The 14,361-nt window shown below is 32.6% G+C and overlaps 1 protein-coding gene across 1 annotated transcript in view; it reads left to right on the plus strand.

The window, feature by feature from the left end:
• The window catches only part of LOC139522644 (uncharacterized), a 234,360-nt gene extending 220,791 nt beyond the window's left edge, over positions 1–13,569 (plus strand). The window contains exons 25-26 of the mRNA XM_071316111.1: positions 1,830–1,950; positions 13,384–13,569. Of these exons, the coding sequence (XP_071172212.1) occupies positions 1,830–1,950; positions 13,384–13,510 (248 nt within the window). The 3' untranslated portion in view covers positions 13,511–13,569. The remainder of the gene's footprint in view (positions 1–1,829; positions 1,951–13,383) is intronic.
• The last annotated feature ends 792 nt before the right edge of the window (positions 13,570–14,361 follow it).

Consider the following 14,361-nt stretch of genomic DNA (forward strand, 5'->3'; position numbering starts at 1 on the left):
TAAACAGTACCTTACATTAGAATACATTCGTCCTGGCAGGGTATTTTCTCCTGCTCTGAACAGTATCTAACATAAGAATACATTCACCTAAATAGGGTATTTTCACGTGCTCTAAACAGTATCTTACATTATTATATATTCGCCCTAACAGGGTATTTTTCCCTGCTATAACAATACCTTACAGTAGAATTCATTCGCTCTGACAGGGTATGTTCACCTGCTCTAAACAGTATATAACATTAGAATATATTCGCCCTGTCATGATATTGTCACCTGCTCTAAACAGTATCTTACATTAGAAAACATTCGACCTGACAGGATATTTTCACGTACTCTATACAGTATCTAACATTAACATACATTTGCCCTGACAGGGTATTTTCACCTGCTTTAAACAGTATCTTACATTGAAATACATTCGCCCTGACAGGATATTTTCACCTGCTCTATGCAGTATCTAACATTAGAATACATTCGCCCTGACAGGATATTTTCACCTGCTCTATACAGTATCTAACATTAGAATACATTCGCCCTGACAGGGTATTTTCACCTGCTCTAAACATTATCTTACATTAAAATACGTTCGCCCTGACAGGGAATTTTCACCTGCTCTAAAACAGTATCTTACATTAAAATGCATTCGCCCTGACAAGTAATTTTCACCTGCTCTAAACAGTATCTTACATTGAAATACATTCGCCTTGACAGGGTATTTTCACCTGCTCTGAACAGTATCTAACATTAGAAAACATTCGACCTGACAGGATATTTTCACGTGCTCTATACAGTATCTAACAATAACATACATTCGCCCTGACAGGGTATTTTCACCTGCTCTAAACAGTATCTTACATTGAAATACATTTGCCCTGACAGGGTATTTTCACCTGCTCGATGCAGTATCTAACATTAGAATACATTCGCCCTGACAGGGTATTTTCACCTGCTCTATACAGTATCTAACATTATAATACGTTCGCCCTGACAGGGTAATTTCACCTGCTCTAAACAGTATCTTACATTAGAATGCATTCGACCTGACAGGGTATTTTCACCTGCTCTATACAGTATATAACATTAGAATACATTCGCCCTGACAGGGTATTTTCACCTGCTCTATACAGTATATAACATTATAATACGTTCGCCCTGACAGGGTATTTTCACCTGCTCTAAACAGTATCTTACATTAGAATGCATTCGCCCTGACAGGGTATTTTCACCTGCTCTATGCAGTATCTAACATTAGAATACATTCGCCCTGACAGGGTATTTTCACCTGCTCTACACATCTAAACAGTATCTTACATTAGAATACATTCGCCCTGACAGAGTATTTTCACCTGATCTAAACAGTATTTTATATTAGAATGCATTCGCCCTGACAGGGTATATACACCTGATCTAATCAGTATCTTACATTAGAATGCATTCGCCCTGACAAGGTATTAACACCTGATCTAATCAGTATCTTACATTAGAATACATTCGCCCTATTAGGGTATTATCACCTGCTCTAAACAGTATTTTACATTAGAATATATTCGCCCTGACATGGTATTTTCACCCGCTCTAACATTAGTCATCTTACATTATAATAAAAAAAAAGGTATAAAATTGTATAATAGATAAGTATATTATAAAACGAATAAGAAACTAATAAGAAATTAATAACGAATAAAGAATAGATTAGAAAAGGTGAAGAATATGACAAAGAAAGAAAAAGAAAAAAAAAAAACTTCACAACCTTTATGTGGTTATGTCATGAAATGAAGAAAGGTTACATTACATTAACATTGTAAACATGTTTTTTTTCTTCTGTTTAGCTAGCAATATCTGTGCTTACAAGGGACAATATTATGGACAGGATGACACATGGATTGATGATTGTAAATACAAATGTGAATGTCTTCAAGCAAATCTAGGATTCTATAGATGTAAAGAATTGTAAGTCATATAATATATATTACTCAGATGTTTGAATGTGATTGGAGAGTGTGACTGAAGAGATTACTTGTTCAGAGTTATAGAATAAATAATCGAAGAATCCAAAAAGAGAAAAAGGTTCAACGAGTGACCATAAAACAATACATTCACGAATGCCCGTAGCACATTTGTTAATTATCAAAAGTTTTTCGGTCACGAGTTAAATACACTTGAATTATTTGATTCGTTATTCTTTTGTTTATATTGCTAATTGAATTTGTATTGGACTTTAAGAAGAAAATGAAAGGAACTATAACTTTTTCTATGCATTCACATGTCTGTTGATGTGAGTTCATTGAAGCCAAAGGAGTAAAATAACTTAAGGTATTGGTTTGTATTCCACTGGGAATTTACGGTACTTCATGGCAAACAATGTAATAATTAAGAATTCATTTTAAAAGGGTACAATAAATGGAAAATTGGTCCTCATAAGGGGAAACTGACACTTGCATGTCTATAGCCCTTTTATCACAAATACTTCACTATTTTATACTATTTGAATGTGATGAATGTTGGTGACGTAAGCTCATAATTATATACCTACAGATACTTACTTATTTCAAAAGTATGTGTAAGTTTCCGTCCCTAGCTAATTATCAGTGAGGAATCATGTGTATTACTTGTAATCCCTCGGCCTATCTCTCGTCGCTTTGATGTAGAAAGAAGAGTGTCTGCATAGTTTTTGCAGAATCCTATTCAAATTTGGAAGGCAGATTTCTGTCATTTTAAAGAAGTAGGTTCACAAAGGGTTAAACTGTCCATGGTAGTTTGATAATCAATTAATCATATCAGCATATAACAAATTTAACATAGCAATAGCATTTCTATTACTTTGTATACAAAATAACTTCATTTAATAAAAATGACAAAATATCAAATCCTTAAATATGCATTATTTTTGGACAATAATCATGATAATATGATATTAACATTTAAAAGGGTGCTTATTTGAAGCCAATTGTGTACTCCAATGAAGACATGTATTTGAACAAAGACGTTTAGCTTTAAGTTATAGAATAGATCCATTTAGGAACCAACTTCTAATTTTATGATAAAGTTGAACATCGAGGACCCATGTTGCCGAATTTACTTTGTCATCAATATGATGAGATCAAAAATCAGAAATATATTAAATGAAGAAGCTGCAGAAGAAATAGGCAAATGTTAAAAACATTTCACTATAAGATAATTCACTATCATGTATGAATTGTATTGTCTACCTTTCTAGCTCTTGCCAATTGAAGCTTAAAATATGGTTCCTTAATGAAATGTTGGGTAGTGTCGAACATGCATTATGTTCCTGTACCTGCCCGTTTTATTCTGACATCCAAATGTAAACAACGTAAATGCGTGATAATTTTTTCCATTTCATCTATGTTAATTAAAGGCAACAGTAGTATACCGCTGTTCAAAACTCATAAATCCATGGACAAAAAACAAAATTGGGGTAACAAACTAAAACCTAGGGAAACGCATTAAATATAAGAGGAGAACAACGACATAACACCGAAACGTAACACACACAGAAACGGACCAAGCATCACATCCACATGGCTTACAATATTTAAACAAATGAACCTCTACATAACAGCAATTGTGGTTTTATATTTGTTTATATTTGATTATTTTTTATGTCAGAGTTTGTTTAGTACAGTTCCACTTATTGTACACCTGATTAACTATTCATAAATACATTTATGTTACAATCCCTAGACGTTTTGAGACTTTTGTTTTGACTATGAGATAATTAAACGTAATTTCTTGTGGCGTGGAACTTTTTATCCAATTGAGATATAATAATTGTGTAAGGTTTTATTCAGTAATCCATTTAAAAACAAATATTAAACTTTATATCAATGATCATGACTTATTCATTAACAATGATATCTTCTCACAAATCAATGTACGTAATATGTACACTTGATATGCAGAAAAATAAAATCAAGAATTGAAATGGGGAATGTGCTAAAGAGACAACAACCCGACCATAAAAAAAGACAACAGCAGAAGGTCACGAACAGAAAAAGATAAGAGTCTGCAGTTATGGTGAACAAGAAAATACATTGTGTAACTGTGGTTTGATTGCAAATGGGACACCTATTGATTTAATCATACGGCTTTTAACTGTGTGAAGACACCTAGTCGATATTCGGCTATAAAAGGCCCGAAAAAAAAAAGAAATGAAACGGTCTAATTTATATCAAAATTATTTACGAACACAAATATGACAGACATTACTATAACATAGCTTCTAATGGTTGATATGAACCATCAACAACTGTTTACACAGCTACTTTTATAATTAAGAATGGAAATGGGGACTGTGTCAAAGAGACAACAACCCGACCAAAGAAAACACAACAAATGTTTAGTACAGAAATAATACCAATGGTGATCACAATAGTCCATGTTTGGAAATCATAACTGAAAAATATTTGAAATATACAAACTTTCAAAATGCTAAATATCTGACGATGTAACCAAAAAATTACAGTCCCTAAATTTCAATTACAAATAAAGTACTGTAAAATACAGGTACTTAAATATTACATTAGTTCAAAATAGTACTAAATATTAAAAGTAGATTTCTAGTACTACAGATTTGGGGTAAAAAAAAATGCATTGTTTTTGTCATAACATCGATCTGAAGGTGATGCCAAAAATCATTTGAAAACTTTTAATTCCGTTATTTAAATACTAAGTATTCACATTCCAATAAGGACCTTCAGGACTCGTCCAGCATGCTAAAGTAGATCAAACTGAAAGCAGAAAAACAGAAAAAAAACATTGACCCAACGTCAATTCTTCTTCAGTCTTCTTCCAATAATTTACATTTTACCACCTCTGGTGTACTATCGCAGATTCGTATCATATAGCATCCGTAATAAAAGCAACCGTGCCTGCATCTACTTCTCAGAATAATATAGCTCCTCAGGGTATGAAGAGAAGTGCTGTAGAAATGATTAAGGTTCATGATGTGTACCCTTTGGCTAAAAAGTCTGCATTTTCACCTCTAAATGTAGATAGATTACAGAAAAACCTGTGCATCTGAAAAAGTTTATAGCATAGCATGCCCTATATAAATAAAAATTCGATTGCTTTGTTAACCAAACATAGAGGCAATGATAATATAACATGGTAATATATCAAACGAATGGCTTAGATTACAACAAAAAAATGATTGACTCATAAGACAATGCCAAATATCACAAAAGGAGCTAAAATGTGTTACAGGTTATAAGCACCTCTATGAATCTAGTGTATATACACTTTTTATTCCTGTGGTCATACTGCTGTTGTAATGCTTCCACCGTATTGAGTTTTATCCTTGTTCTGTAAGTATGTACGTTCTTCCCTTAATTACGGTGACCTATATATAGTTGTTAATGTCTGTGTCATTTTGGTCTTTTGCGAATAGCTGTCTTATTGCAATCATACAACATCTTCTTTTTTATATTAAACGTACCTCCGTATATCCTAAAATTCGTCTCTGTTCTCATACTTAAGTGTGCCTGAACCAAATTGTATGAAACTTATACGCAATGCTCATAACCACAATTCACAAGTCGAGTTTGAATTTTAGTTGCGTCACTTTTACCAATCTAGCGTATTATGCTACTTTACAAATAGAAAAGTTACTGGAAATTTTAGTTTCTGTTCTCTAATAAAATTGAGAATGGAAATGGGGAATGTTTCAAAGAGACCACAACCCGACCAAATAAAAAAAACAACAGCAGAAGGTCACCAACAGGTCTTCAATGTAGCGAGAAATTCCCGCACCCGGAGGTTTAGTTTTAGTTTGTCTGAACCAAATGTTATGAAACTTATACACAATTCTCATTACCACAAACACTAATCAATTTAGAATTTTGGTGGCGATAGTTATACCTTTTAGAGTTAAGCCCCTTTACATATGTAAACAGTGCTGAATATTTTCTTAACAGTTAAGACAAGTATGGACACAACATTCAAGCTTGATATAGCTCTGAATTTGGATTGCGATCAAATTTTTGACATAACATATAGGTTTCTGACAAAAAACAAATGTCAATATCTTACACGTCTATTGCGCAATACTGTGTAATTAGAATGCATACACAATGCTTATTACCCAATAATTCAGATCAAGTAAAAATTACATGTTCCCTTATTTTGGTTAAAAGCCTTTAATATAAATTCACTTTCTTTACAGTTGTATTAATTTAAGTTACTGTAACTGTCTTTTTTATAAGAAAAAAAGGATGCAGTATTTTTTGCAAAGAACCAATGCTGGTATATAAGGTCGCCAATAATAAGAAATATTTGTACCATATACGTGTACAAAGCTATAAAAGGCCCGGGTATGAAACACGTGGAAAAATTCAAACAAGAAACTTACGTGTTAATTTACTAAAATCAAATATGAAGGACCTAAACCAATAGAAAAATACTAATTCACAGGCCATTGAAGTTGTCCTTGCATGGGTACTTTCTGCATGTAAATTTCATTATTTTAGATCTACAGTTTAGGGTTGCAATAGAAAATATCGAAACTTTTTATGATAAACATAAAAAAAAGTTATTTTTGATTATTACTGACGAGACAATGGTTTCGTTTAAAACATCAAAGCTGTGATGAAATACATATTTGAAATAAAACACGTCTATAACCTTTTTGTAATAATACACAGCTATAGTTGCAAACTTTCTAGTGGTGCTATCCAGAACTTTGATTTATCGAGCTTTACCTCTGACATGTATGCGTTACATTAAACAATACGCGGACAAAACAAACAGGCATAATGGGTAAAAATGTCAAAATTAAAGGTACTGTTATACCACTGTCCCAAGTAAGGGAGAGTATTGGGATCTCGCTAGCATGTTTTATCCTGCCACATTATGTATGTATGTGTCTGTCCCAAGTCAGATACCCGTAATTCAGTGCTTGTCTTTTGTTTATTTGTTACATATTAGTTTTCTCGTTTGAACTGTGATACATTGTCATTTCGGGGCCTTTTATAGCTGAATATACGGTATGGGCTTTGCTTTTTATTACACGCCGTACGGTGACCTATAGTTGTTAATGTCGGTGACATTTTGGTCTCTTGTAGGGAGTTGTCTCATTATCAACCATACCCCATCTTCTTTGTTATATGCTCAGTAGTCAAAATTGTGTTATAATCTTACTCGCTATAAAAACTAACAAATATGTAACAAAGAAGCATAAAAAGGCCTATATCAAATTTAACGACCTCATTCATTACAAAGTTGCCGTAGGTTGACCTATAATGGTTTACTTTTAAATTGTTTTTTGGATGGAGAGTGGTCTCAATGGCCCTCACACCACATCTTCCTATATCTATTATAATACGATTTTATAATCTATGTTAAATCCACTCATAAAGGATTGAACGATTGTAAGTCCTTTCTCTGATAGGTACATTGTGAATTTAACTTTAAATCTGATGTAGAATCACGCGACACCGGTTGATAATCATGCAACAGTCACATAGGTAGAAATAAAATAATTTTGTCGTTCAAGGTTTGAACAGAATATAGTCTAACGTTATTTTAGTCATATCCTTTGCAGAATCTAAGCTAAACGTTTCCCTTGTTCTCCTTAAGACAAGCACATACAGAATGGGGATGGCTTATGATGTTTGTATTATATTAGTATATTATGATATATTATATAATAAACGTCACATACTTTGTTCCAATGTTTAACTTTATTTTATAATCTGCATATAAATCATGTCTTAAGGAATTTTAACTTATCACATATCATCAACAAAGTTCCAGCCTGATGTCGTGATTTTTAAGTATATTGCAAAAAAATAGTGGCAATTCAAAATCAACATTTTACAATAGAATTTGGCACCCGAAATATAAAAATTCGTCTCCATCTATCTTGTTCAATTTTTGTCCGGACTACTCGAACTGTACAGTTTACCTCATCAGACATTATTTGGAATTCACCATGGCAGAAAATAACTAATCAGCTAAGTGCATGTTATACCTGTAGTCAAACGTCGAGATGGAATAATTGACTAATTAAAAAGGAGTTCATAGTATTTATGGAATGCTGTGATTAAATTTTGTCACCAAATGGATTCATTTATAACTCTGAAATGACGTGCATGAAACATAGTTTTACGTCTCCTAGTTTTCTTTTTGATGATTGGTGGGAACTGAAAACTGTTGTTACAGATGGGTGCACTCCTAACCTGTACAGCAAGTTAACTTGATAACCAGTCATTTGGACTGGTCAAAGTTAACCTGTGACCGAATATAGGACTGCTCTGACCAGTCCTAGGACCAAAATCTAGTTAACTTGAAAAGCGGACTTGGTCCTAGGACTGTTTTTATGTCTGCCAAAAAGTTAACTTGGAAACAGGTCCGCTATTGATATAAGTTAACTTCGAACCAGTCCTGTCATAAGTTAACATAAGTTAACTTCGGAACCAGTCCTGTCATAAAGTTAACATAAGTTAACTTGGAAACCGGTCCTGCCACAAAGTTAACTTCTGCTTGGACAAATCCGATCAAAACCAGACCTGTTCCCAAGTTAACTTTTGACTGGTATGCTCAACACTAAGTTAACTTGTAACCAGGACCGCTCTTCGTTGATTTCAAAAAAAAATATCTTTGTTTCGTAGTATAAACATCGAAAATAAAGTATTTTGAAAATTAATACTTCCGTTTTATGAACAGGATTAAATATAAATATTTGAAAATAAGTACGCACAGAATGTAACACAAATTTATCTGTGATCTGACAATCTATCTATTATAAAAACGATCTCGGTTACAATGATAACAGGCACTGAATATATATTCTGAGATCAAATTCAATCATATTATGTATATTTTTGAAAAGAAGTATATTTGATGTTAGGTGTATACGTCCTTGTTAGTTATACATCCTTGAACTATGCAGCCACAATCAGCAATAGTTTAATTCATTTAAATAATTACTACAAATTTTTGTTCGCCTAAATAATTGGTGCCAGCATGTCCTCTTTTTACTCAAAATACTGATACGTAACAAAATTTCAGTAGTTTTGATGCCTCTAGTTGACTTGTACAACAAAATTATTTGACCGCGTCCACCAAAACTGACCATATATGCACCTTAATTTGTAAATCTATATACCCGCATAGTAAATCAGCCATATTTTTTATGTCAGGATTCAATGTATAATACAATCATGACAATGGACAGCAATATTGCAATATAATAACAAAAAAATTTTGTTCGCATACATTTAGGATACCAGCATGTCCTCATTTTATTCAAAATATTGATACGTAACAAAATTTCAGTAGTTTAGATACCTCAAGTTGACTTGTTACAAAAAAATTATTTGACCGCATCCACCAAAACTGACCATATGTTCACTTTAAATTGTAAATCTATATACCAGCATAGTAAAACAGCCTTATTTTTAATGTCAAGATTCAATGTATAATACAATCATGACAATGGACAGCAATATTGCAATATAATAACAACAAATTTTTGTTCGCCTAAATTAACGGTGCCAGCATGTCCTCTTTTTTTATTAAATACTGATACGTAACAAAATTTCAGTAGTTTTGATGCCTCCAGTTGACTTGTACAACAAAATTATTTGACCGTGTCCACCAAAACTGACCATATATGCACCTTAATTTGTAAATCTATATACCCGCATAGTAAATCAGCCATATTTTTTATGTCAGGATTCAATGTATAATACAATCATGACAATAGACAGCAATATTGCAATATAATAACAAAAAATTTTTGTTGGCATAAATTTAGGATACCAGCATGTCCTCATTTTATTCAAAATATTGATACGTAACAAAATTTCAGTAGTTTAGATACCTCCAGTTGACTTGTACAACAAAATTATTTGACAGCATCCACCAAAAATGACCATATGTGCACTTTAAATTGTAAATCTATATACCAGCATAGTAAATCAGCCTTATTTTTAATGTCAGGATTCAATGTATAATACAATCATGACAATGGACAGCAATATTGCAATATAATAACAACAAATTTTTGTTTGCCTAAATTAAGGGTGCCAGCATGTCCTGTTTTTACTTAAAATACTGATACGTAACAAAATTTCAGTAGTTTTGATGCCTCCTGTTGACTTGTACAACAAAATTATTTGACCGCATCCACCAAAATGGACCATATATGCACTTTAATTTGTAAATCTATATACCCGCATAGTAAATCAGCCATATTTTTTATGTCAAGATTCAATGTATAATACAATCATGACAATAGACAGCAATATTGAAATATAATAACAACGATTTTTTGTTCGCATCAATTTAGGATACCAGCATGTCCTCATTTTATTCAAAATATTGATACATAACAAAATTTTAGTAGTTTTGATACCTCCTGCTGACTTGTACAACAAAATAATTTAATCGCATCCACCAAAACTGACCATATGTTCACTTTAATTTGAAAATCTATATACCCGCATAGTAAATCAGCCATTTTTTTTTATGTCAGGATTTAATGTATAATACAATCGTGACAATGGACAGCAATATTGCAATATAATAACAACAAATTTTTGTTCACATAAATGTAGGATACCAGCATGTCCTCATTTTATTCAAAATAATGATATGTTACAAAATTTCAGTACTTTTGATACCTCCAGTTGACTTGTACAACAAAATTATTTGACCGCATCCACCAAAACTGACCATATGTTCACTTTAATTTGAAAATCTATATACCTGCATAGTAAATCAGCCATATTTTTTATGTCTGGATTTAATGTATAATACAATCATGACAATGGACAGCAATATTGCAATATAATAACAAAAAATTTTTGTTCGCATAAATTTAGGATACCAGCATGTCCTCATTTTATTCAAAATATTGATACGTAACAAAATTTCAGTAGTTTTGATACCTCCAGCTGACTTGTACAACAACATTATTTGACCGCATTACCAAAACTGACCATATGTGCACTTTAATTTGTAAATCTATATACACCATGACGTTCCCATATAGTATTAATCAGCCATATTTTTATGTCAGGAATCAATGTATAATATAATCATGCCAATGGACAGCAATATTGCAATTTATTAACAACAAATTTTTGTTCGCATGCATTTATGATACCAGCGTGTCCTCCTTTTATTCAAAATATTGATACGTAACAAAATTTCAGTAGTTTTAATACCTCATGCTGACTTGGAAAACAAAATTATTTGACCAAAACTGATCATATGTGCACTTTTATTTGCAAATCTATATACCCGCATACCATTGTACCGAGCGCCTTAATGTCTTCTCCTGGCGCTCCTGTTCACATTTTAGTAGGACCGTAAATGTACATGTATAATCAATAATATTGGAAAACTATTAATGCAAAAAATATTCTGAATAAATTGAGAATGTCAGAATTTCATCTCTTTATTCATAATAACAGTCACATCATATATAGGAGTTCATGATGGTGTACGTGTAAATCAAAACTATTATGCTACATCATCAAAGTACCAACACTGACATGTCTGAATTCATTTTTACTATTTAAAATGATTTAATAAAAAAGTATACGAGGTTCTCTTCTTGGAATCTATTATGTCGGTTGATTGATTTTGTTTATAGTTAAACGTCAAGTGGCAACTATTTCATTAAAGAGCGCATTGAGTATAATTTTAGGACGTCCCATATAAATATCGGCAATGACAAATCTCTCGATAAATCTGACGAATTTGACGATTGTTGATAGTTTTACCACACCGTATGCTTACGGACACTGTACAATTTCTGTTAGAATATTCTGCGGGAAATAGAATAGTAAATCCAATGCAAACAAGTTGAATATCAATGAAATATCCATGCAAGTATAAATTTATGCATAAAGTAAAATTTAGGAAGGGACAGGTAAACAACGGGGAACGAAGTAACGTAGACAATGTTGCCGATATCCCTTGATATAAGAATATTGTTCCGATGCGTTGAATAACCTTTCTATCCGCCTTCTAATAAAAAAAACTCTGTGTGATCGTATAGCCATTTTTTATTTATATAAGAATACATGTATATCAAATAAAAGAGAGCATTTGTATAATATCTAGTAGAGTCTAGCGAGTAAATAATAAATGATATCTGTGGAAAAACAATGCGAATGTTGTTTACATATTTTAATGAAAGCTCAAGTCTGATATGAAAACTCTTATAACGATAATCTGTCATAAGCAGACCTGTCCTCAGGTCTGGTCAATAGCAGACTTGTCCACAGGTCTGGTCAACAGCAGACCTGTCCTCAGGTCTGGTCAGGGGCAGACCTGTCCACAGGTCTGGTCTGAGGCAGACCTGTCCTCAGGACTGGTCAAAAGCAGACTTGTCCACAGGTCTGGTCTGGGGCAGACCTGTCCTCAAGACTGGTAAAAAGCAGACTTGTCCACAGGTCTGGTCTGGAACAGACTTGTCGATAGGTCTGCAGCAGTCCTAAAAAAGCAGACCGTAGGTCTGGTCCAACAACGACGAAGTTAACTTGCTTGACTGCTTAAAAAATTATCAAGTTAACTTAGAAACCAGTCAACAATTTAACTCTAAGTTAACTTTTGTCAAGGTTAGGACCGCACCCATCTGTATGTCGAAAACCATTCAAAGACAAGACAAAAACACAGACTTCATCTTCCCTGAAATTTTGGTAGAACTTCAAGCATATTTTTTTTTTCAATTCTCCGGAAAAGAAAGCTCTTGCTAAGAAGAATTAGATGTATTTGCAAGAAAAGTCTCTGACTTTATAATTCAACTAGACAGGAATACACGTTTCGGATGAAACGTTTAAAGATGAATATCGTGTTCCAAGCGGTAAAACAAAATATGATTCCATGATCTATATTTCAAATTAACAGTATATTTTGAAATATAAATGTCAAGCGTTTATTCGTTACAACGTAGATTTAGATTAAGAAATGTAGAATAGATTTTTTTTGTCAGAACGAAAATTAACCCTGAAAAATCCTGATCATTAGGCAATTTATTTTTCCTAAGCAAATAAAATCTATATCATATAATACAAATGTTTTATATATTCCTTTATTTGTTGATTACTGATAGAAGCAAAGCTATGCATTGTAATAACATATTTCAGGGCTTGTATTTGTGCGTCAATCGTACTTTGTATTTGAAATACCATGATGTGTATTAGGAAATACAGAATAGGTACTGTTTGTTTAAATACTCAAGTTTTGACACATAAAATTGAGAATGGAAATGGGAAATGTGTCAAAAAGACAGCATTGATTAGTAGTATATTATACAAACTGTACTAGAAAAAAATAAGATAACCTAGTTGGGTGACGTTACAAGAATAATTTTGAGTTAAGTTACTTAGAACTATTTTTCATATTTTTCAGATGTCCTGAATGGGATCTGCCTTCATTCTGCTCACTTAATGACCCTGCTCCAGGGAAGTGTTGTAAAACACCAACTTGTCTTCCAGTGGAACTTATTCAATATCCAGTAGGATATAAGGAGGAATAGTTACTGGAAAAAAACTTAAGAAACCATTTTTTTCTACAAATAAAGACACATTAAACAAATACGAAATTCAATAGGTCGGAAGATACCAGAGGGACATTCAAACTTAATTGTCATAAATAAACTGACACCGCCATGGACAAAAAACAGTACACAAGACACAACATCGAAAACTAAAGAGTTATCAACACGAACGATACCGAAAACGAGGGTTAATCCCGTGTGCTCCTGAAGGGTAAGCAGATCCTCCAAAACATGTGGTATCTGTCATGTTGTTCATGTTTTTACACAACCAGTAAATAGTCGTATTAGAAGGGCTACAATCGTTGAAATGGAACAGGACTGTAGTTACGACATTTAGAAAATATATCATGCATGAAACAGATATTCCGTACTAGTCCACTAACTTATTGTGACATCTTTTAAATTTACGAAGCGAGGATTTCAACTTTACTACATTTACATTTGGAACTCTTGGTTTAATATTGAAATAAAACAACAAATTCCAAGAAAACACAAATGGTAACAGATATGTAAATTTCAAAAATACTGAACTCAGAGGAAAATCCAATCGGAAAGTCCATAATATCAAATGGCAAAATCAAATGACCAAAAAACACCAAAAACGAATGAACAAGAACTGTCATATTCCTGACTTGGAACAGGCATTTTCAAATATAGAAAATGTTTGATCAAACTTTGTTTTAAAGCGCAAAACCTCTCATTTTGATGACAGTCCATCAAATTCCGTTATATTTACAATGATGCGTGAACTGAAAGACATAATACATAAAATAATCGAAATATGAGTACAGCAGTTATCATCGTGTAACAATTTTAAAAGGAACAATTTA

Source organism: Mytilus edulis, chromosome 5 (genome assembly GCF_963676685.1).
Source record: "Mytilus edulis chromosome 5, xbMytEdul2.2, whole genome shotgun sequence".
Lineage (NCBI taxonomy): Eukaryota > Metazoa > Mollusca > Bivalvia > Mytilida > Mytilidae > Mytilus > Mytilus edulis.